Source organism: Xenopus tropicalis, chromosome 8 (assembly GCF_000004195.4).
Source record: "Xenopus tropicalis strain Nigerian chromosome 8, UCB_Xtro_10.0, whole genome shotgun sequence".
Classification (NCBI taxonomy): Eukaryota; Metazoa; Chordata; class Amphibia; order Anura; family Pipidae; genus Xenopus; species Xenopus tropicalis.
The window spans coordinates 38,479,679-38,503,908 of NC_030684.2; the positions used below are offsets into that span (position 1 = coordinate 38,479,679).

Sequence of the window (24,230 nt, forward strand, 5' to 3'; positions counted from 1 at the left end):
TCTCCTGGGGTTCCAGAGGCGGCAGGGTCCACTGCCCCTAATATTCTCATGCTCACAATCCTTTATTTTTCTTTCTTCCCATAGCGGTAAGTATTGCAAGCGACTTTGGTGAATAAAAACAATATCCAGCGATACCAAAGGGAGAAAACAGCAAAGGAAAGAGAAGACTCGAGTGATTCCGCTGCCCAGAGGATATTTTCATCTTCCGCATTTGGGGGTCCTCTGGACAAAGGTACTGGTCCTGGCATTTTCCCCTCTATAATCTGAGTACGGTTATCTTTCCCTCTTGGAATGTACCAAGCCTGTTCATTATTTCTTTAGCACCAGCTATTATTCATAATTCCTACCTGTAGATTTGTAAGCTAGGGGCTTAGAGACCCCGGAGTAAGGTTTGGGCCTGGTTCCCATAGTGCAACACTGCTATAGTTCCAGGGGTTTACCAACTAACACTAACTGGCCATGTAGGGGGGAAGAATTACAATATGGAAACTTAAATTGAAATTAGAAATTTTTTTAAAATGGGCTCATCTGTTGAGTTACAATTCCCAACATCCCATGGAAAGGGACATTAAGGAAGGTAACACTATGTGAGCAAAATATTAAAGTAAATCACTTCACTGGTTCTGATGAGTGAGGTACCAAGGTGCAAGGGGTGTTCCTCTGTGTTGCACTGAACTCCTCCTCTGCTGCAGATACAGTGCTGCACGGCCCGAGCATCAAACCCTCGCTCACATGGCTCCTTCTCACTGAGGATTCAAATGTGGGAAGCTGTCTCTTTCCCATCATGCCCCTGTGATCCTTTGCCTTTATCTTCCATAGACAGTTTAACCAGATCTAATCTGGAAGCAGAAAGAACAAAACAATTCTCATCAAGCTTAAACTTTACTTTTCATATCATACAGACAGCAGTGTTCCAACAACCACCACAGAGAATAAAATGTAATTTAAGCACGAACTTCACCTTTAAAATTAAACAAACATTTATAGAATAAACATGCTGGAAAAAGAGATATTCTGTCAGTAATTCATAAAGGTGTAGTTCACCTAGAATGTCCTATGATTAGCAGCTTTTTAACTTTTGTTAATATATTCTTAACCAGCAATTTTTGGGGAAACATCTTGTTGCCACTTTGGCATCCTTAGCACGAACGAATGGGGGCAGACGATGGTGCAAGTTGTAGTTTTACTGCAGCTAAAGAATGAAACTGTGCCTAATTGAGCACTGAGTTGGACATAACTAAATGACCCCATTGGCTGGCAGTGCTTCTGTTGCCTGCAGTATCACTGAGCATTAGAAATAGCGGCACTGCCCCAAGGTAATTTACTGAAGGGCTCATACACTAACATGTATTGGCAATTGCTGTAACTGTATAATGTTTAAACATGCATTTCCACCATTGGCATTGAAAGTTGTAAGAAATGATTGGCTGATATGAATAGTCCTGGTTTAAAGTCTGATAATGTCATTGTGGTGGGTTGAAAAACCCCACAGACTGGTCTTCGACTTCAGCTAATTCTTCTGCTTTTTCTTAGTTCCCCCCAATTTTTTTTAAAGTGGGCGGAGACAATAACAGCCACTCAGATTTCACAAATTGAATTTTTTTTTGGTTTAAATTTAAAATGCTGCCATTCTCACACTATTTATGCCAGGGTGCCCACTGTTTGTCATTGGGTGACTTTGACTCAAGGTTAGAAAAAGTGGGCACACCCACCAACCACAATTAACCTATTGACTTTTATTGGTTTAAATTTAAAGTGCTGCCATTCTTTAATTATTAACCCTAGGGTCCCTAAACTTTGCAGAGTTAATCACTGGGTAACTGCAGTTCCAGGTTAGAAAAAGTGGACGGAGCCACCAACCACCAATCAGATGTCTTTCGTTGACTTTCATTGGGGAAATTTAAATTGCTGCCATTCAGACACTATTAAAACCAGGGTACCCAAACCTTGCACAGTGATTTTTACTACATAACTGTGGTCCAAGGTTAGAAAAAGTGGGCCGAGCAAACAACAGATCAGATTTCATTCAGTGATTTCACGTTTTTCAACCCAACATGAAGTTTGTTCTCAAACTTCCCTTTCTAGTTACCACTTGAGCTTGTAGTTTTTTTTTTATCTCCAATAAAGCAGTGACTAATACCAACCTTTCTTTCCTGATACAGGAGATTCAAGATGGGTGCCAAGCTGTGTAACATCTTGCACCAGCAGCAAAACACTGAGGTAAGGCTGATGGAAATATAAAGCCATTGTTTCCTGCCTCAGGGTGAGGCCTTGCCGCCAGATATAAAGGGGAACTGTCACTGCAAAGAGAAATTCCTCCGCTTATAATAAATATTTAGTCAAATAGCTGTTGTATTTTTTTTGCTGTTCTTCACATGTTTATTAGTTTAACATTAACTTAAGTTTGAGATGATCTCAAGCACTTAATTTTTTCCATTCTCTATAGGCTGAGGACACCAATCAGTGTTTTGATTATTGTGAACTTTTAGCTATGAAACATCAGCTGGTAAGCACCATTCAGAAGGAGATGCGTGTAGCAGCAGGGGCGGAAAACCTGTACCGGGCCACCAAGAACAGAAAGACCAAAGCCCAGGTGAAGGAGCTGAGGAAGAGCAGTGAGGAAAAGGTGAAAGCCCTTTACTCCTCTCTCCTCAAGCTCACTCAGGAGATAGCTCGGAAGAAAGAAGGGATCACTCGAGGTGAGCTATAACTATCTCCGACCTCTTTCCTTTCCTATTTTCATTATATGTGGAAACTGCGTGGCACCATAACAGCACACCCACTACCACTTCATGGGCATCACACTTAGCTCTGCATGACTATAGATTACTTTGCATTGACTTAGAAGCATTTGCATGTATATTTAAAATCAAAAGAAAAAAAATCAAGAAAAAGCCCTTAATCCTTAACCAAGTACAATTCTACAATGTGAAGAGAACCATGGGCATTTCAAATTGTCCTCCTTTGCATCCTCAGATTTAAGAATATCATGTATTTGAAATTCCTTATGTCTATCAAACTTGTTTTCCATAGTTTCAGATGCTGTACTGGAGACGACTGAGACTACAAATGACAACGATGTAGTTTTCCCAGCAGAGAAGGTCACTGGGCCTGAGGTTCCGGTCATTTCAGACACCGCCAGTGACTCTTCCCAAGTGAGTACATGACATTGACATTACATTTATGTCTTGGGCAGAGCACAAACATTTCCCCTTATCTTATCCTTGTGATCCTTTTTTGTTTGCAGCACCATCCTGATGATTCTGCTGAAGAACCGGGGCCAGAGATAGAGCAGCCCCAAGTTCCACCTGACAGGTAAGGATTTATTGGAGTTTCTCAGAGGCCAGATTAAATCCCTGCCCCATTCTTTCAAATAAGAGCAATACAATCTTAACAATAACTGTGTTATTCTTCCAATTAAAGTGAAGTACCTGCAGAGGAAAATGAAGATGCAGAAGAGGACAAATGGTAATATGCACATGCATTTAGCTGGGAGATTCCATTATACACAATATTATAGAGGGCCCCTATAATACTGTGCCCTCTATGAGATTTGGCGGGGGTGCTACAGTATTGGGGATTATGGAGAATGAATCAGCTGAAGGAAATAGGATAGCTTACAGGTAATCAATAACTAAGCAAGGGATTAAGAATGGACATTAACCTGTATTATACTTATAGTGACTTACCTGCAGAAGATGAGGAGGATGAGGAAGAGGCCAATGTGGAACAACAACAGCCTGAGAAAGAGGAAGACAGGTAAGATCACTCTTTATAGGCAAGGCCGCAGGTTAGCTTGCTTTCTATTATTAACTGTACATTTGTATTATAATGATCTTTTACCACAATTACTTTATCCCAATAGCGACGTGCAAGTGCATGAAGGAGACTCCTCGGGAACATCACAGGGCCCTCACCCTGGTGATTATAGTCCAACTCAGAGGGATTGCCAAGCAGAGGAGCCATTAGAGGAGACCCAAAGCACTCAGTAAGACAAAACCTCAATACTGGAAATATATATACTATATATATATATATATATATATATACTATGTTGCATAAGAAACAATTTCTGTTTCTTCCTTTCCAGAGAGCTGCAGTTCTGCAGTTTTAATGCAACAGATTTTCGTCGCATTCAAGTTCTAGGCAGAGGAAGCTTTGGCAAAGTAAGTCATTAAGTCTCTAATTAGAATTTGGCAATATATACAAGGGAACATTCAGTGTCACTAAACTCACTCTCTTGTGCCAGGTCCTACTTGTTGAGTACCTTCCGGCAAACATAATCTGTGCCCTGAAGGTGCTCAAAAAGGACAACATCAACAACGAAGAGGAAATTCAACGGTAAGCACATGGGGAATGATTGCCTAAGCTTTTAATTGGCAGTCACATTCTGTCTGTCAGTCTTTTTCATTTTATACACTTATCTCTTCACTTGCCTTCCTTCCATTCAGTTGCTTTTGTTACCATTATATTTTACTTATATTGGACTTATTCTCTCTTTCATCTTTCAGCATCTTAGCCGAAAAGCAGATTGGGCAGTTGGTGAATCCGGACAGGTTTTTAGTGGATTTATATGCCACATTTACCAGCAAATATCATCTGTTTTTTATTATGGAGTTTGTTGCAGGAGGGACTTTAAGAACGCACCTGGAGAGCTGTGGGCACTTTGATCTGGAGAAAGCTACGTAAGTATAAATTAGGTGAATATTTGGGCTTTTATACATACAGTCCCAGAGTTACAGGAGACTGAAGAGTAGGGGAGGATGAGAGAACTGGCAGTTTTGCTACAATAAATAGTGAGTTTCCTATATGAAGGCAGCATATAATGATCAAATGTACTTTCCTTATGCTTGCAGGTTCTACGCTGCCTGTATTACCCTAGGCCTGTCTGCGATCCATACCAAAGATGTTATACACAGGTAAGAGTTTATAAAGAGCTAGGTACCTTTAGGGTGAAGACACATGGAGCTACTTGTAGCAGCTACTAAAATAGACAATGCTGATCATTTACCAATTCTCATTATTGTCCATGGCAGAGAATTTTTTTTTAGCATTTAATAGCCATGAAAAAGTAGCTGCTACTATTAGCTCCGTGTATCTTCACCCTTAGTGGCAAGTACAACCTGGAGTTTTGTAGCTGTTGCAGTTTAGCAGCAGGACAGCTACAGATTCAAAGTCACTATTTAGAAGGTTATGGGAAGGAAATAGAACAAGAGGCAGAATTCTTTGTGTTTTGGCAGCAGGTTTAATGTGTCGTTATAATATCTCCATTTTGTTTGAATGCAGAGATTTAAAGCCAGGAAATATACTCATAGATCAAGCCGGCTATTTAAAAATCGCAGATTTTGGCATGGGCAAAACAGGTAAGAGGGCCTTGTATAATTATCCAGCACAAAGCGGACTAATTTACGGTTTACACTGGCATTAATGCCTTAATAAATATCACTTACAATTTGGCTTTTTTTTAAGGCATTGGATATGGAGACAGAACAGGCACCATACTTGGCACTCCAGCTTACATGGCACCAGAGCTCGTGAAGGAGGAGCAATACACAAGAGCTGTCGACTGGTGGGCTCTTGGAGTCATCGTGTATGAAATGCTCCTTGGAACAGTAAGTAGAAATTGCTACTGGTCAGTTATAGAGGGAGGTAATACAGAAATAAATAGATCTACTGTTATTTATCTAACCTCATAAAGCACTCTCTCTTTATAATAATCCTGGTCCCCTAATACATTCTTATTATACAATGCAGAGACCCTTCACCGGAAAGGACATCGACTACATGTATGAGTGGATTGAGGAGGATGAGCCACACTATCCCGACTCCCTGGAACCACAAGCACTGAGCTTTATATCACAGGTAAGTAGCACTGAGCTATCTGTTTATTACAACCAGCTCTTTAGCTCAGCGACCACTTTATAATTTAACTCTTGAGTCTCCCCGATGCTTCTGTACATGTAACTGCCATTTTCTGTTCTTGTAGCTCTTGATGAAGAATCCAGAGGAGCGACTGGGTTCTACCCAGGATGATGGCAGAGGATGTAGCTCATCATCCATTCTTTAATGTAAGTTTTCTGTCTCTATTGTCATAATAATTCTTAATATCTTCTGGGAAATACCCCTGGGTACTATCTGAGAGGTACAGTCTTTCATATCCTCAGCTTCTAAAAATGGCAGTAAGGTGCCATTTTCTGAAGAACTTTAAATAACAAGCATTTTTATGGTGCCTGTTTGCAGAACACAGCCTGGGATGACATCATTGATGGGAAGGCAACAGCCCCGTTCGTACCCAGCCTCAACGGACCGGAGGATGTCAGCTACTTTGATGAGAAGTACACCAAGCTGCCAGCCAATCTAACGCTGCCCAAAGGACCTTGTGCTGAAATGGCAGATAACATCGAAGAAGCCTTTCAGGACTTCGACTATTCAGCATTTTAGGTCCTAATGGGATAATAGGTAAGAAAGGGCCTGAGTTAAAAGACAAGTAGCACAAATCAGAAGAAAAAATGCCTAGCACGTTAAAGGTGCAAGGGAACTGATCAGAGCTGGTTATGGGAATCAGGCACATTGGGGATTCTATGGGAATACTAAGGTGACCTCTGAGATGATTGCTCTGATGCATGAAAAATAATCACAAAAAAAATCCTGCACAATAAAAAAACTTGTTAACATAACAAGGTAACCAATAAGGAGTGCATCCCCTAAGTGCTATAGAATATCTACAGGAATATCACTTAAAAATGTGTGGATTTAATTCTAAGTTTATTGTTTGGCTTTTGTAGGCTGGTCTCAGAAGCGTTTAGAAATGGCACCTACCAACAGCTCCATCAGCAGTTTCCAAAGTACCAAATACTGCAGTACCACCATTCAGGTATCACCTGTTTAAGTAAATGCAGTTCTATCAGCAATGACCCTTCCTCAAGCTTCAGGTGTTCAGGTAAAACCATCAGTGCATCTCCTTCTATCCACCATATTTCCACCAGTCCTTTCATCCAACTCTGTTCAACCAGCAGTGCCTCAACTTACATCTGCTGTAATTCCACCATCCGTGCTCCCCTAATTACACAGCAATACCACCAGTAGTGCTCCCATGCACTTTCACCAGCGGTGCCTCCTCTGACAACCACCGCATTCCTACCAACGATGCCCCCCCTGCCACCACCAGCAGGACCTCTTCTTTCAAACAGATATGGAATCATACACAGAAGCGCCCTCAAGCATTCGTTAGACCCTGCATTCCTTTTCACTCCATCCATCAGACTGCAGAAGCCGGGGTCTGCAGGCTTCCTGGGGTCCAATGGAATGGAAGGGAATGCAGCAGCTTAATGGCACTCATGTGCATGCTGCCATATCTTGGTTTCTTTAAAAACTGCCTCTTTTTCCTTCCTCTGCAGCAGTGTCTCCTCTTACACTCACTGCAGTTCCACCAGTGATGTCTCACCTGCCACCTTCCGCAGTTCCACCACCAGTACCTCCTGTTTCAACCAAAATCTGCCACCATAAACAGGAACACTTCTTAAGCCACATGCAGGGTAGACCCTGCATTCCTTCTCGCTCCATCCATCAGACTGCAGAAGCCGGGGTCTGCAGGCTGCCTGGGTTCAATGGAATGGAAGGGAATGCAGCATTCACCTAGCAGCTTAAAAGCATTTTTGTTATGCGGTCACATCACTCTTTTTGCCTCCCTCTCTTTTCACTGTAATACAACCAGCAGTCTCTCCCTTTATAGTTTCACCAGCTTTGCAATTTTTATGTTATTACATATGTTACATTTACCCCAGTTCCACCGTTATTAGTTAATAATAGATTAATTATATATGAGTTATCACCTCTTTCATCCCAATATGGCACCATAAACAGGATCACCCTTAAGCTACACGGTAGACTCTCCTATTCACTCCATCCATCAAACTGCAGAAGCCGGGGTCTGCAGCGAGGGAATGTAGCCTTAACCCAGCAGCTTAATGGCAATCATGTGTATGCTGCCATATCCCTTTCCCTCACCACCACTGCCTCCCTTTCCTTTCACTACAATAGCACCAGTAGCGCCCCCCTTACACTCACCCCTGTTACACCCACGTTACCTTCTCTTTCAACCCAATATGGCACCATAAACAGGATCACCCTTAAGCTACACGGTAGACTCTCCTTTTTGCTCCATCCATCAGACTGCAGAAGCCGGGGTCTGCAGCGAGGGAATGTAGCCTTAACCCAGCAGCTTAATGGCAATCATGTGTATGCTGCCATATCCTTTCCCTCACCACCACTGCCTCCCTTTCCTTTCACTACAATAGCACCAGTAGCGCCCCCCTTACACTCACCCCTGTTACACCCACGTTACCTTCTCTTTCAACCCAATATGGCACCATAAACAGGATCACCCTTAAGCTACACGGTAGACTCTCCTTTTTGCTCCATCCATCAGACTGCAGAAGCCGGGGTCTGCAGCGAGGGAATGTAGCCTTAACCCAGCAGCTTAATGGCAATCATGTGTATGCTGCCATATCCCTTTCCCTCACCACCAATGCCTCCCTTTCCTTTCACTACAATAGCACCAGTAGCGCGCCCCCCCTTACACTCACCCCTGTTACACCCACGTTACCTTCTCTTTCAACCCAATATGGCACCATAAACAAAAGCACCCTTAAGCAAACTCGGTCAGTCCTGAATTTCTTTTCATTCCATCCATCAAACTGCAGAAGCCGGGGTCTGCAGGCTGCTTGGAAGGAAATGCAGGATTCACCTTGCAGCTAAATGGTGCTCGTGTGTATGCTTCCATATTGCTTACTGTTTCCCCTACCCTTGGTTTAATAGGGCGCATTTGATCCTGGGAGAAATCCGATTGCCGTTAAGGAGTCAGGAAGGAATTTTTCCCTCTAATGAAGCAGATTGGCCCAAGCTTCCAGAGGTTTTTGCCTTCCTCAGAATCAAAATAGCCCAATCTATTCTCATTCATCCAGGTCATGATATACAGTATCGAGTAGAATTAAGTCTAAAACAACTGGACTTTTCTGAGTTTTTCTTGAAAACGTTTCACCACTCATCCGAGTGGCTTCTTCAGTTCAAATGACTGGTAGGGAATTCCCCGGTATTTAAACTCTTGATGGTAGTAGAGTCACAGACATCCAATCACAATGGTTCCATTGAACTTGTTCAGTTAGGTGTTAGCTGAAACTGACAGGTGTAAGAAGGTATGATCCAATCACAATGGTACCAAGATTCTCATTGATGAAGGTGTTAATCCTTCAAAGTACATGACTGGAAGTGTGAACTGTTGTGAAACTGCCGGGGTAAGGATGTCAACGCGCCATTGTATGTTGGTGACAAGCGGTGTCTCAGGCCCCCTCCTCTGTTCAGGGATGGTTTTTCCAGGTTGGCATAAATGGCCTCTTTCACACCTCTTTCAAACCATCTGTCCTCTCGGTCCAAAATATGCACATTACTGTCCTCAAAAGAGTGACCTTTTTCCTTGAGGTGTAGATAGACCGCTGAGTCTTGTCCTGAGGAGTTTGCCCGCCTATGTTGGGCCATTCTCTTACAGAGAGGTTGTTTTGTCTCCCCAATGTATAAGTCTGAGCACTCTTCACTACACTGGACAGCATAGACCACATTACTTTTCATGTGCTTGGGTGTTGGGTCTTTCGGGTGCACCAGCTTCTGTCTCAGGGTGTTGCTGGGTTTGAAAAACACAGGAATGCGATGTTTGTTGAAAATTCTCCTAAGTTTTTCTGATGTTCCAGCAACATATGGAATGACTATGTTGTTTCGCCTGCTGTGTTCCTCCCTTCTGTTTGTAGGTCTGGTCTTTCTGTTGGTCTTTGATTTGGTTTTGATGAAGGCCCAGTCTGGGTACCCACAAGTTTTCAGAGCTCCTTTTAGATGTTTATATTCTTTCTCCTTGGCCTCTGCATTGGATGCCACAGTTTCAGCCCGATGATGTAGAGTCCTAATTACACCCAGTTTATGTTCCAAAGGGTGGTGGGAATCAAACAGCAAGTACTGGTCTGTGTGGGTGGGTTTCCTGTATACTTCAATATCCAGGTCCCTCCCCTCTTTGATAACTATAGCACAGTCCAAAAAAGCCAGTTTGCTGTCTTTCACATCTTCCCTTGTGAACGTGATGTTTTTGTCCACCGAGTTTATGTGTTTGGTGAAGGCTGGAACCTCGCGTTCTTTAATTTTGACCCAGGTGTCATCCACATATCTGAACCAATGACTTGGTGTTGTTCCCTTGGCAGAGGCCAAGGAGAAAGAATATAAACATCTAAAAGGAGCTCTGAAAACTTGTGGGTACCCAGACTGGGCCTTTATCAAAACCAAATCAAAGACCAACAGAAAGACCAGACCTACAAACAGAAGGGAGGAACACAGCAGGCGAAACAACATAGTCATTCCATATGTTGCTGGAACATCAGAAAAACTTAGGAGAATTTTCAACAAACATCGCATTCCTGTGTTTTTCAAACCCAGCAACACCCTGAGACGGAAGCTGGTGCACCCGAAAGACCCAACACCCAAGCACATGAAAAGTAATGTGGTCTATGCTGTCCAGTGTAGTGAAGAGTGCTCAGACTTATACATTGGGAAGACAAAACAACCTCTCTGTAAGAGAATGGCCCAACATAGGCGGGCAAACTCCTCAGGACAAGACTCAGCGGTCTATCTACACCTCAAGGAAAAAGGTCACTCTTTTGAGGACAGTAACGTGCATATTTTGGACCGAGAGGACAGATGGTTTGAAAGAGGTGTGAAAGAGGCCATTTATGCCAACCTGGAAAAACCATCCCTGAACAGAGGAGGGGGCCTGAGACACCGCTTGTCACCAACATACAATGGCGCGTTGACATCCTTACCCCGGCAGTTTCACAACAGTTCACACTTCCAGTCATGTACTTTGAAGGATTAACACCTTCATCAATGAGAATCTTGGTACCATTGTGATTGGATCATACCTTCTTACACCTGTCAGTTTCAGCTAACACCTAACTGAACAAGTTCAATGGAACCATTGTGATTGGATGTCTGTGACTCTACTACCATCAAGAGTTTAAATACCGGGGAATTCCCTACCAGTCATTTGAACTGAAGAAGCCACTCGGATGAGTGGTGAAACGTTTTCAAGAAAAACTCAGAAAAGTCCAGTTGTTTTAGACTTAATTCTACTCGATACTGTATATCATGACCTGGATGAATGAGAATCTTCATAGACAGCCCAATCTATTAATTTTAATAATTATTAATCATATTTTCTATACAATCTATAAGTTTCTAATTATTATTAATAAAACTGCACATTCGCAGATTTACCATCAAGCCACTGTGTGTATGTGTCTTTATTCTGGGTATTGTGTCATTTTGCAGGGGTAATATATAGTAGGTTAGAGAGTGAGAGAATGGATCAAATTAGCAATGAAGAAACACTGAAAGGTTCAGTGCCTGCGAGTCACAGGTGCCCTCCTCCTGTGCGTATTGGTTGCTCTACCAAGCATTCTCACACTGGCCTAACAGGCTGAAGACAGTGTTTATAATGGTCACTCTTGGCATCCTCCACCATTCCCATTCATGGCATGAAGGCTGTATGCCTGGGTTATCAGGTGCCCCCTCAAAGGAAATGTAATGCAGATGATATTCATTGGGTAGATGAGAAGATGCGGATTTTGCATTAACCAAGCAATGAAATAGAATAGGAAATCTTCTTAGGATTTGTCAAATGCTTCCATGTTTGGTAGAGAATGCTCATGTCTTCAGCAGGTACCCATTGTATTGCCTGTAACTTCTCCCCTATCCTGGCAGTTTTCCAGTCCAAGCCTGCCTAGGTCAGTCCAGGACTGTTCTCTCACAGAGTGGGATGTCACATCAATATAATCAGAAACCTAATTATAGTGACATAACTATCGGAGGGTATAGAAGCAGGGTGTAGGACAGGTTTTGCAATCCCAATTCTGCACGGTAAGGGTGGCATGGGAATGCTGCGCACTGGGCCTCCGGCATCAGTAGACCATGGCCTGGCACTATATGTTGGAAAGAAAGGCTCCATCTATACTCATCTGATATCTCTACGCTTAGCTCTATGGGTCTAAGTCACTGAACCAGAAAATACCAGCAGCACTGCATTCATAAATAATACAGATTTCGATCCCTGTCAATCAAGCAATCAACAAAATAATTCCATTTACAGTCAAATAACAGTGGACCTGGGGTCTTAAAAGCATGCATGGCCCCCTATTGAAAATCTATGGCTAAATACACCCATATATCTCAGCAGGTCTCTGTTATACCAAAAACACATTCTGTCACTATTAAATACCTTGGCCACAAGCAACCTTTGGTGGCCAATAGTGAATTCCCATTGGCTGCCAGTGCCACATGGTCAGTATAAATACACTTATAAAGCATTTAATTAGCAAGATATATATATATATATATAAATATTGTACCTATAGTACCAAAATCTGTTGTAATACATTTGCCTTCTAATTATATTACATGCAGAGGTTGAAGGTTGTGGCTGAATAAAACAGGTATAAATAAAACTAGTAAACTGGAGGTCCTTTAAAAGGGGTTTTTCACCATTAACCTCTAACTCTTAGTATGACGTACAAAGTATTATTCTGTTTAGCAGCTCTGCAGATTGGAGTTTCAGCAGCTATCTGGTTGCTAGGGTCCAAATTACCTTAGCAACTAGGGAGCAGTTGGAATGAGAGGATGGTAAATGAATAGGAGAGGACCTGAATAGAAAAACAAGTTATAAAAAATAACAATAAAAATAAAACTTTAGCCTCACAGAGCAATCGTTTTTTGACTGCCGGGGTCAGGGACCCCCATTTGAAAGAGAAAGAAAGTTTGCCAGTGCTTAGTTTGCCTTTAAAAATAATTTTTACAAAAAATGAGGTGTTAGTACCACACTTTGGCCAAAATATGTAAGCTCACATGCCACGTCAAGGCCCCTCATTGTACGTGAGTCCTACACTGTCTAATGACTTTGAGTTTGTGATGCAATTAAAATAAAGTCCCCCAGAAAACAATGTGACTGAGTATTAAGACCTATTGCACCTCCCTTTAGCTCATTTTTTGTAAAAATTATTTTTAAAGGCAAACTAAGCGCTGGCAAACTTTCTTTCTGTTTGTGTATAGTTAATGGCTTTTTATCGTTTATAGCAGCTGGTCAACTCCAGATTGTGGGTTAGACCGAGCACTGGCACAATAGTGTGTTTCTAGCAGCTGGTCAACACCCCCATTTGAAAGCTGGAAAGAGTTAGAAGAAAAAGGCAAATAGATCAATAACTGTAAGAAATAAAAAATGAAGGCCAATTGAAAAGAAACTTGGAATAGGCAATTCTATAACATATTTAAAGTTAACTTTATGATGAACCGCCCCTTTAATGGGACCCATGGACCTTTAGCTACAACTAATACTAATTTATATATTTTCCTAACCTGCTACCTCGACCAGTCCAAAAGTGAAGGAGCGGTTCTTCACAGTACCGGATGTTGAGTCACAGTACCAATGCCAATGTGGTTGCTCCAACCAGCACTACGGAAGTTGTCTATAGACTGCAATGTAGCAGCCTTTTCTACAATAAATTACACTTATTGTACAACTTGACTGCTGAATGTTCTGAAGGTAATATGTGGGAATACAATGTCTTCATAAGCATTAAATTCCCCAAAACATTTTCTGAATAGCAGAAATGCTGTAAATAACTTTAGGGATTTAACAAATACGGAGCAGTTTGCTTTTATATTCTACCTGCTAAAACAAGATGTTCCATATATAGACATCTACGCAAGGCAATTGATCCTCACTAAGATGTTACCCTGTAGAAAGACATAGATAACAACTTACATGTCATATTCAACGTTATGGTAACTTCCAGTATGATGTAGATGTAGAACTCCTCTTGCTCTCAATGCCTCATTCTCTTTCTCTCTTGCAGCTGGGCCCTTATAGGCATAGTGAAGGTAGAGGGTCTTTAGGTTAAATTCAATCACTTACAATTTCAGAGGAAATCTTGGGTGCCAGGGGTTCTTAAACAAAACAATTATTGAAAAAGAAAAGAAAAAGAAGGTATGTCACTTATTAGACTGAACACTGATATCACATTATGCAGCATCTATCACTGATAGATCATTCAATCTCATCAAATATACAATGGAGTGTCAGCTCCTTCACAGGGTAATCTTACAATGGGCATTTAGCCATACTGTTCTAGAAAATTCAGCGATTGCCTCCCATGGAATATAAACTAACTTGGATCCCTTTTCTCTGAGTGAAAATGGAGCACAGGCTTGCTCATACTAAATAACTAAATACCATGATGGTCTCCCATATCTTTAGTGTGCTAAGACAGGAGCTAGGCCAGGGGTAGGCAAACTACGGCCCACGGGCCACATCCAGCCCATTGGCCTTTTTAATCTGGCCCGCCGACTCCGGCCCCCTTAAAAGAATGACGGGCCCTGATTGGTTGCGCCCCGTGTGTGCGACGTCAGCACGCACAGGGCGCAACCGTATAAAAGGATGTAGCAGGGAGCCGTAGGTCGCTGGGGGGGAGAAGATGGGAGGGGCTGGAGGGAGGATTTTGAGGAGAGGTTGGAGGATGATGGGGTGTGGAGCTGTAGAATGCTGGAGGGGGGAGCTGAAGGATGCTGTGGAGTGGAGCATGCTGGGTGGGAAGCTGGAGAGGAGCTGAGAGGCCACGTGATTTCTGATAGCAGCCCTTGGCATAACGCCGACCTGTCTGTAAGTCAATGTGGCCCCTGAGCCAAAAAGTTTGCCCACCCCTGAGCTAGGCTTACAATATCTAAAGCATGGTGATTCTCGCAGTCCCCTACCCAATTCCCACTAAGGTGTTTGGTCTAGCTTAAGGCTTCTCATTAATCAGGACTCCTGCCCCCCGTCTCTCCCTGAGGCCTCTCTCTTCGAGCAGTCCAGCAGCACCCACCCCAACTCCACAAAGTGGGGTCCAAAGGAGAATCTGGGTATCACCCTCTCTTCACAAATGGAACACACCCCTCAAACAGGGCACTGTCATGGAGCTTGGGGTGCAACAAATCCAATATTTTGGGGTTCATAAAAATGCAGAATATTCTACAAAAGATTTTGCTGAATACCAAAACCAATCAAAACTAATCTGCATATAAAAACCTTTTTCTTTTCCTTTGGGTCACAGAACTAAACCTTGCACAGGGGCCCATGGGCCAAAGATTCTTATCAGCAGTGAAACAAAAAGCAGTTGTGTAATTCATGCTTGTACTGCACATATCTACCCCAGCCAGTTATGATTACAGTATTATATACACAGATCATTTCACTTCCTATTACATTCTGGCACACTACAAATCAGCAGTTTATTTCAATTACTGAAGAAGACAAATGGTTAGTGTGGCTTGCCTGAAACCATAGGAACTAAATTCTCTGAGCTACAACTATTTTTCTGTGACAATATTCCTTTATATCTGGGCTACAGCAAGCGACAAATCTCTTGAAAATGCTTTCTCACTGGCAGTAATGTAAATCACCAGTGGGAAAACATATACATCGCTCTACGACTATTCACCCTGCATCCCCACACCCACAATTATAAAAAATTATCATCGTAAAATGGGTGTGCTAAAGGATTGAGAGTCTAAGTCATTCTTTCTACAGCTGCAAAAAATACTATAAGTAGTTTGTGAAATATTTCTTATTGCTGTAATTTGCATTTATCTTGGCAAATTTTGTTCCTGTGCTTCTAAAGTTGATTGAAAACAGATGGGTTTGTGTTAACAAAAAGTGATCCAATTCAAACATTATCTTTATAAACTGTTTAATTGCAACACATGGGAAAAAGTGGAGAAAATGGCACTGCAAGTACAAACCCTTTCTCATATTTCATATGGAATAAGATATATATATATATATATATATATATATATAGTTCCAGTACTGGAAGCACACCACATACAAAGTGTTAATTGCCCGGGTGCTTATGCAAAAAATACAAATAACAGAGCAATGTAGGCCAGCACTCACGGGTCTTTTCTGGAATCACACTTCAATAGAAATAAAATTTAAGCAAAAAAGAATCTTTGTTACTACATGGTTTTTTATTGATCCGACGTTTCAGTTCCTAACAGGAACTTTCATCAGGGAAAAAAAAAAAAAAAAAAAAAAAAAAAGTTCCTGTTAGGAACTGAAACGTCGGATCAATAAAAAACCATGTAGTAACAAAGATTCTTTTTTGCTTAAATTTTATTTCTATTGAAGTGTGATTCCAGAAAAGACCCGTGAGTGCTGGCCTACATTGCTCTGTTATATATATATATATATATATATATATACTTGTGTGTGCCTACAGTCTATGGTTAGTTTCTGGTATGAGCAGAGGATCACATGGGAAAGGTTCCAAATGCTTCCTTTACTTATTTTCAGTGCAAAGTAGCAGAAAATAGCAATAGACTCAAGGAAACTGGCCACAAACGCACAGATTTTAATGCCTTTTTATAAATGTTCATGATTATCTGTGTTTATTTACCCCAAAAAATTGTTTGGGAGAACAAGAGTTGCTCTAAAGTCAATCAGCTAAAATAAAAAACCAGGACAACCAATGACTTTGCTGCTTATGGGTATTAAGAAAGAGTCAAGAATGGTCGGGGTACCGACTTCCACATAGCAGTCTGGTCATCCTATGGGTGGATTTCCAACATGGTTAAACTTATGTCTTGATGAGTGTCATGAAAGTCTGTCGGCTGAAAATAGGCTGTGTGCGGCCAGCAGCTTGTGCTGAGTCTACAAGGTTGCTGGTAATTAAATCACTATGCTGACTGTATATGGAGGAAATATAGTACAACAGGTGGGAATGTTTTTCACATTATTTATCTGAACCTTATGCCAGCAGCCTGCGCTACTACTGTTTTCAGCAGCACAATAACCTCTGATCCAGCAGGTTAGTCAGCAGGTTCTATATGGAACCAGCAAATGGGTTTTTTTCAGTTCGCTATACATTGGAAGCGGAGATGGCCACTGCTGTCTACTAATACAAAATAAAAGTGTTTTATTTATCTATTTTTTCCCGCTTAACAAAAGTTGGAGGTGTAAAGAGAAACACGGTACCGTACTAGCCCCTTCAGCTAGTGTAAGCTCCCCCGTCTGTCACTCCCACAGGCAGCTCTGTAACGCGTCATGGCGCCTTGGGGGAAATCTCGCGAGATGAGACTTGCGGCGGGAGTTTGAGTCAGGCAGAAGGAAGCCTGCGTTCCACTAGCTTTGCGGGAGCTGTAGGCTGTTGTAGGAAGAATGGGACTGTTGCTCAGTATGGACTCAATTAGAGGATGCCAATTCTAATCCCCGTACGGCTCTGCTGGGAGACAAGCGCTCTAGTAATTCTCTTCCGGAATCTGCAGCTTTGTGACAGCAGTGGGCGGAAATCCAGGTGAGGGCAGCCCGTATTGAATACCCCAAACCTAAACGACTGAGCCAGTGTCGGACTGGGGGCCACCGGGGCTCTCCCCTCAGGGCCCCCCACCCCCAGTGTTGGGAGCAGGTTTTCTAGCACCCCAGGCAAGCCCCGCAGCTGGTGCCCCCACCAAGAAGATTTTAACAGCAAGTTTACACACTGCAAAAACAAATATATATTTTATATATATATAATTATTTTCCCTAAATCCCTTTCTTCTATCTCCTTTTATCCTTAGTATGCCACATATCTCTCATTTTCCCTGTACTAAGCATATTCGTTGTGTCTAGTATGATCTTAGTTTTTGTTTTGTTTTTTTTAAAGGAGAAGGAAAGGCTAAGTCACTTGGGAGGGGGCCAAAATGTTAGGGGGGAGCTTCTGATCGGTTTTGCTACTGCAGAGCCGCACTACATGCTGGGTGATGGGCTAAGACTGCTGCCTGCTGTCAGAAACGTAGCACTTACGATTAGGTGCAGGCCAGCCGCCAGCTTCACTCACAGAGGGCTAAGTCCACTGATCACGTGAGCAGGGCCCACAGCTTGGACCATCTTGGACCGAGGTGCACAGTTAATTTAGTCAATCCGGCCCGAACAGTTTCTCTCCACAGCTAGAAGTGAGTGACGCTGGCTATGTTGAATCCACATCCCAAATCACTTGCTTGTGCTCCTGCTCGCATCACTTTCTGATTTGTGAAGCTGGGCGCCTGCCGGCAGCATATATTTCACCCAAACAGACCAGCTGGTACAGATGTTTTTAGTATGCTGACAGGATGTGCTGCGCCAAATTAACTAGAGGGCCTAGGGGCCCACCTGTTTTTTTCCTGGTGTCCCGGCAGACCAGTCCAACCCTGGAAGCAGCTGAAGATTTACTTCTAGAGCAGGGGTGGTCAAATTACGGCCCACGGGCCACATCCGGCCCCTTGGCCTTTTTAATCCGGCCCGCCGACGACGCCAAGTCTCATCACGCGAGACTTGGTGTCATTGGCGGGCCGGAATTAAAGACACGAAGGGGGCGTAACGCTGGCCCTGCCCGCCCTGGCCCGGTCCGGCCCGGGGGTGAGTAAATGTGGCCCGTGAGCCAAAAAGTTTGCCCTCCCCTGTTCTAGAGTATTGACTTGTTCATTGTCATATTGTGTAAATGGGTCTCATGTAAATAAATGAGAGACTGTGGCTTTTTCCTCTGTGTATTTATTTGCTCCTTGACTAGGCAGGGTTCAACGAGATACTGACACATTACTATAAATGACAGGAATAGCGTCCAGTTCCATTTCCAAGTAAGGGAAACACTATGGGACAGATGTGAGTTTGAAATTTACAAGGCAAATCAGATTAAAGGTGGCCATTGAAGGCACCTTAGCAATATCTTCGTTCAGAGCTGAATCGGCAGGTGGAGGTAGCATTTCTATTGTTTCTACCTCCATATCTGATGATTTAGCCCTTGAACACCAGTGGAGGGTGGGAGCGATCATTCATGCCAATGGTCACACAAAAGATCTGAATTGCTACGTGTATGGCCACCTTTAGTCTCTTGGGCAGATGAAGCAGTGGACCAAATTTATACAGCCTCGTGGTCAAATTATTAAACCTTTGCAAGAGTTTGGAGCCCTCGAGGAAGTAGCGTTCTAAATTTTGCTACTTCTCTAGGTGCTAATCACTAATTTAAATTGTATCCTAGATCAGCTGATGGGGAGGTAATTTAAATTTTGGGATTGGTATTTTTGCTACCTACAGGTAGAGACGTCTCTCTAAATGCTGCCTTTAGGAGTCAGGAAAGGGATTTATAGTAAAATAAGTTTAAAATAGTTTAGTCCTTTAATGAAATTACTATTTTATAATTTTTCTTTTGCCATCATGTCTTTTCAGTTCTACCAGTATTTTGCTTCACAAAGGCAATTAAGATGATTGTAGTGGTAGCAATGGTATGTATTTTGTTTTTTATTTAAAAGAAAATATATTGTTTCATCTCAAAAGTGTTTAAAATATCATAATACTTGTGTCTAAACTAAATCTTGTTCCCTTATTTTCCAAAGAATTTTCTGCATATGAACAAGCAGCAGTGAATAGTGCTTGTACAATGAAGGATTTTGAAAAGGTAAGTTCATTTTGTAGGCATGCAGCTAAAAATTATTTAACATATACATGTTTTCCTTTCCAGAATTTTGAAAATTTTCCATAAAAACAACTGAAGTATGCTTGCTAATCTACCATCTTATTGCACACTAATGGTTTAGCTCAGTGAACAGAGCTTAAGCTAAACACATGTTTTTGATATTTTAATAAAGAAATATATATTATTTATTGTATTAAACAATATATTACTTTCATTTTCTAAGTAACTGTTGTTCCGCGTAGTAAAACAAATGACCATTTTTAGGCTTTTGATGCATATTAAAATACAATATAAAGTTGCATGTAGTTGTGTGGGTCAAAATATAATGAGACGTACATTGTGTGCCCCCCCCCCATAAAAAAAAAAGTTTGCAGAATTATCCCACTCAGCTCCCTCAGGCTGTTTTTGTACAACAACACTGTAAATGTCATTGGGGAGAAAGATTCCAGGGGGGGAAACAATTGCTGCAAATTTTGCTTGTTATTTTTTATAGACAGTGCAGCCTTCTCCAAGGGTATACTGAGGTTTAACATTATAACCCTACAAGGGTTATACAGTGGCTTGCAAAAGTATTCGGCCCCCTTGAACTTTTCCACATTTTGTCACGTTACAGCCACAAAACATGAATCAATTTTATTGGAATTCCACGTGAAAGACCAATACAAAGGGGCGTACACGTGAGAAGTGGAATGAAAATCATACATGATTCCAAACATTTTTTACAAATAAATAACTGCAAAGTGGGGTGTGCGTAATTATTCAGCCCCCTGAGTCAATACTTTGTAGAACCACCTTTTGCTGCAATTACAGCTGCCAGGCTTTTAGGGTATGTCTCTACCAGCTTTGCACATCTAGAGACTGAAATCCTTGCCCATTCTTCTTTGCAAAACAGCTCCAGCTCAGTCAGATTAGATGGACAGCGTTTGGGAACAGCAGTTTTCAGATCTTGCCACAGATTCTCCATTGGATTTAGATCTGGACTGTGACTGGGCCATTCTAACACATGGATATGTTTTGTTTTAAACCATTCCATTGTTGCCCTGGCTTTATGTTTAGGGTCGTTGTCCTGCTGGAAGGTGAACCTCCGCCCCAGTCTCAAGTCTTTTGCAGACTCCAAGAAGTTTTCTTCCAAGATTGCCCTGTATTTGGCTCCATCCATCTTCCCATCAACTCTGACCAGCTTCCCTGTCCCTGCTGAAGAGAAGCACCTCCAGAGCATGATGCTGCCACTACCATATGTGACAGTGGGGATGGTGTGTTCAGAGTGATGTGCAGTGTTAGTTTTCCGCCACACATAGCGTTTTGCATTTTGGCAAAAAAGTTCCATTTTGGTCTCATCTGACCAGAGCACCTTCTTCCACATGTTTGCTGTGTCCCCCACATGGCTTGTGGCAAACTGCAAATGGGACTTCTTATGGTTTTCTGTTAACAATGGCTTTCTTCTTGCCACCCTTCCATAAAGGCCAACTTTGTGCAGTGCACGACTAATAGTTGTCCTATGGACAGATTCCCCCACCTGAGCTGTAGATCTCTGCAGCTCCCCCAGAGTCACCATGGGCCTCTTGGCTGCATTTCTGATCAGCGCTCTCCTTGTTCGGCCTGTGAGTTTAGGGGGACGGCCTTGTCTTGGTAGGGTTACAGTTGTGCCATACTCCTTCCATTTCTGAATGATCGCTTGAACAGTGCTCCGTGGGATGTTCAAGGCTTTGGAAATCTTTTTGTAGCCTAAGCCTGCTTTATATTTCTCAATAACTTTATCCCTGACCTGTCTGGTGTGTTCTTTGGACTTCATGGTGTTGTTGCTCCCAATATTCTCTTAGACAACCTCTGAGGCCGTCACAGAGCAGCTGTATTTGTACTGACATTACATTACACACAGGTGCACTCTATTTAGTCATTAGCACTCATCAGGCAATGTCTATGGGCAACTGACTGCACTCAGACCAAAGGTGGCTGAATAATTACGCACACCCCACTTTGCAGTTATTTATTTGTAAAAAATGTTTGGAATCATGTATGATTTTCGTTCCACTTCTCACGTGTACACCACTTTGTATTGGTCTTTCACGTGGAATTCCAATAAAATTGATTCATGTTTGTGGCTGTAATGTGACAAAATGTGGAAAAGTTCAAGGGGGCCAAATACTTTTGCAAGCCACTGTAACTGGTATTGTTTATGCTATAATCTTCCCCAGCCTAACTTTGTGGGTAGCACTGCTGCTTTGCAGTTCCACAGATTAGTTGGTTCCTTAGAAAATTAACCCTACTGTGTGGAAATGTGATGGGGACTTTAGTCTGTATTCTCCTCTAGGGCAAGGAATGCCGTGAATGATATATAAAATGTAGTACTCCAAACAAAAAGCATATTTTATTTCCTGGTATTTATATAGATATATACTCAGTCTTTAAATAATCAGTTTAGGCTTGCCACTTTGTGTTTGTGAATAAAGCATTAGTTCTGTGTTGGTGTATGCCTCTTTGTCCTGGGTTATACAATGAAATACTTTTCTGTTTTTCATATTCTCCCTTTTTGTGATGTCTCATACAACTTTCCACGCAAGTATTCAAAACCATGCAACATGCTTGATTGCATGTAGGTTGTTGCTAAGCTAGGTCAGAGGAAGCAGGCCAAGCTACATGCCAAGTATTTTATCATCTACTGCTATGAAGCTTAACCAGTTTAGTAGCAACTAGGGTGGTGGTGACTGCCGCAGTCTTAGCTTTTCCAAGTTTAATGCTTGGAGACCTGCACTAGACAGGCAAAAATAATTGGGCATGACCTCATGAGTGCACTCTACAAGGTTTGACTTGGTCTGGAGTAAGTTACTAAAGAGTTGGTCTGTATTTCTGTCTAGTGCCTCCCTACACAACCAGACCTCTGAACTCCCTCCCCCTATTGGTGACCTTAATATGTGCATTGTAGTTTGTGTACTGTACATGCGCTGATCAGGAAGGGAACAGGCACCCCTCTCCCCCTTAACTTTGCCAGTGGATGTACCTGCAAGTGTCTGGCGTGGGTAGGAACCCACAAGTGCCTATATATTAAAAAGGCACAGCTGAGGAGCACACCCTTATTTACTCCTTGAAACCCTTAAATATTTAAAACTGTTGACCTCTGCCTTAAGGGTAAGGATAAGTTACTATTTCATAGTATAATAGTAAAAAAACTTTTTCTATCTTTGTTGCCGTGTTCTTGGTTTATGTATTTGTTATGAATATAATGTTTCCTTTTACAGCAAATAGCTGACCTGAAAAAAGAGAACTTCAACTTAAAATTACGTATATATTTCTTGGAGGAACAAGTGCAGCAGAAGTGTGACAGCAGCAATGAAGATTTGTATAGAATGGTAGTTCATTCTTTTTTCCTTTTTGTTTAGTAGTTTTGAAAACTGTTTGTACTTTTTATAAATTTATTGGCCACTCTGAATTCTAAAAAGCACAACATTTAGTTCAGTAAGCCAAAAAAGTATGTCTGCAATACCTTTTTTAAACCCTGATTAGTTAATAGATATAACATTTAGAAGTGGATTCATAACCAAACCATGGTATTTTACTTATTTTGGGGGATGGGGTTTGGTTGTGATTTAGGTGCTGTAAAAATACTGCGCTGGTGCTGCATAAATTTAGGTAGATCGTGGAAGTAACTTGGATATAGAGTATGTATAGTAAAAAACATGCACCTCTGTCATTAAAGTTACTTCCACGATCGACCTAAATTCATATAGCATCCATTGCCATTCTATTCTTGTTCCGACTCACGGTGTACTCGAATGTGAAACATCTGAAACCTGACTGTAAGTTTTGGAAAGGCATTTATGTGTAGGTGATAACACAAATGGACTTATCAATTTTCGTTTTTGTGAACTAGAGTTTCTTTCTGAATCGAATACACTCGAAATTAAATTATTTATTAATAAGGAAAGCTTGTTTGAATTAAAAAACTCTGTTTAGTTTGCAAATATGGCTTGCCTTTGGCTAGGACTCCTCCCATTGACTAACTTCTATAGAAACTTGCAAGCTTTTAAATGAAGAAAGTTAGCATTCCAAGTTTTTAGGTTTTTCCACATAATAAAAACCAGACATTTGAGTTTGAGACCATTTTTGTCCATTAGGTCGTTGGAGGGCCACATTAGTCTGCTAGGTCTATCCTCTTTGGCTACAACCCTTAAGCCTTCTTTTTATGAGGCTACCGCCTCCCATATATGTGTTATGTTTTGTCTGTTATTTTCTCCTAATTCACTGTTAGATATTGCAGGAGCTTGTGCACTACAAGCAAGGGAAAGGAATGTCAGCATGCAAAATGGAGAAATAAAGTGAAGCTAGGAGAATATAGAAACAAAAAAGGATTGAGTTTCCATCTCTGCACTCTCAGGGCTGACATAATTATGTGCTGTTACTCATGCAAGTTTGAAGTCAGCACATATCCAGGCGTAGCTGTCTTTGATTGCCTGTTTCTACATGTACTCTACACTTTTGTTTCTTATTCTTAATATTGATATTTGGCATTTCCTGACCTTGTGTGAGTGTACCCTAATCTATTGCCTCGACTGGTACTTTTTTATCTGTGCCTTGCTGTGAAATCTTGCCTGTTCCTACTTAGACTCTCTGCCTGTCCCCAATACCCCCCAATGGCTTTCCTGCCTGTTCCTAGTATACAGCTTATCTACCTGTCTGTGCTTACTA

General features: G+C 41.8%; 2 protein-coding genes and 1 long non-coding RNA gene across 7 annotated transcripts in view; 2 read left to right on the forward strand and 1 right to left on the reverse strand.

Moving 5' to 3' along the window:
- The window catches only part of cdk5rap2 (CDK5 regulatory subunit associated protein 2), a 280,021-nt gene that overhangs the window by 220,050 nt on the left and 35,741 nt on the right, over positions 1-24,230 (forward strand). The window contains exons 1-4 of one of the 5 annotated variants that reach the window (XM_031890511.1): positions 14,672-14,743; positions 19,301-19,356; positions 19,468-19,529; positions 22,784-22,894. In XM_031890511.1, the coding sequence (XP_031746371.1) occupies positions 19,512-19,529; positions 22,784-22,894 (129 nt within the window). In that variant the 5' untranslated portion in view covers positions 14,672-14,743; positions 19,301-19,356; positions 19,468-19,511. 5 annotated transcript variants of the gene reach the window in all.
- On the reverse strand, positions 584-17,183 carry LOC116406545. The gene is made up of 5 exons (XR_004219547.1): positions 17,096-17,183; positions 13,850-14,031; positions 3,690-3,740; positions 2,145-2,300; positions 584-839 (listed from the first exon to the last, which is right to left on the reverse strand). It is a non-coding gene; the product is annotated as an uncharacterized LOC116406545 (long non-coding RNA).
- LOC116406540 (serine/threonine-protein kinase N2-like) lies at positions 5,043-6,012 on the forward strand. The gene is made up of 3 exons (XM_031890663.1): positions 5,043-5,363; positions 5,470-5,612; positions 5,755-6,012. The coding sequence occupies exons 1-3, from the start codon at positions 5,249-5,251 to the stop codon at positions 5,923-5,925; spliced, it is 429 nt and encodes a 142-aa protein (XP_031746523.1). The 5' UTR covers positions 5,043-5,248; the 3' UTR covers positions 5,926-6,012.

Excerpts from the sequence above, each read along its gene's own strand:
- LOC116406540 (XM_031890663.1), top strand. The coding sequence starts at position 5,249 with ATGTGTCGTTATAATATCTCCATTTTGTTTGAATGCAGAGATTTAAAG. Across the intron at positions 5,364-5,469 it reads TTTTGGCATGGGCAAAACAG|GCATTGGATATGGAGACAGA; the intron begins GTAAGAGGGCCT and ends CTTTTTTTTAAG. Across the intron at positions 5,613-5,754 it reads ATGAAATGCTCCTTGGAACA|AGACCCTTCACCGGAAAGGA; the intron begins GTAAGTAGAAAT and ends TATACAATGCAG.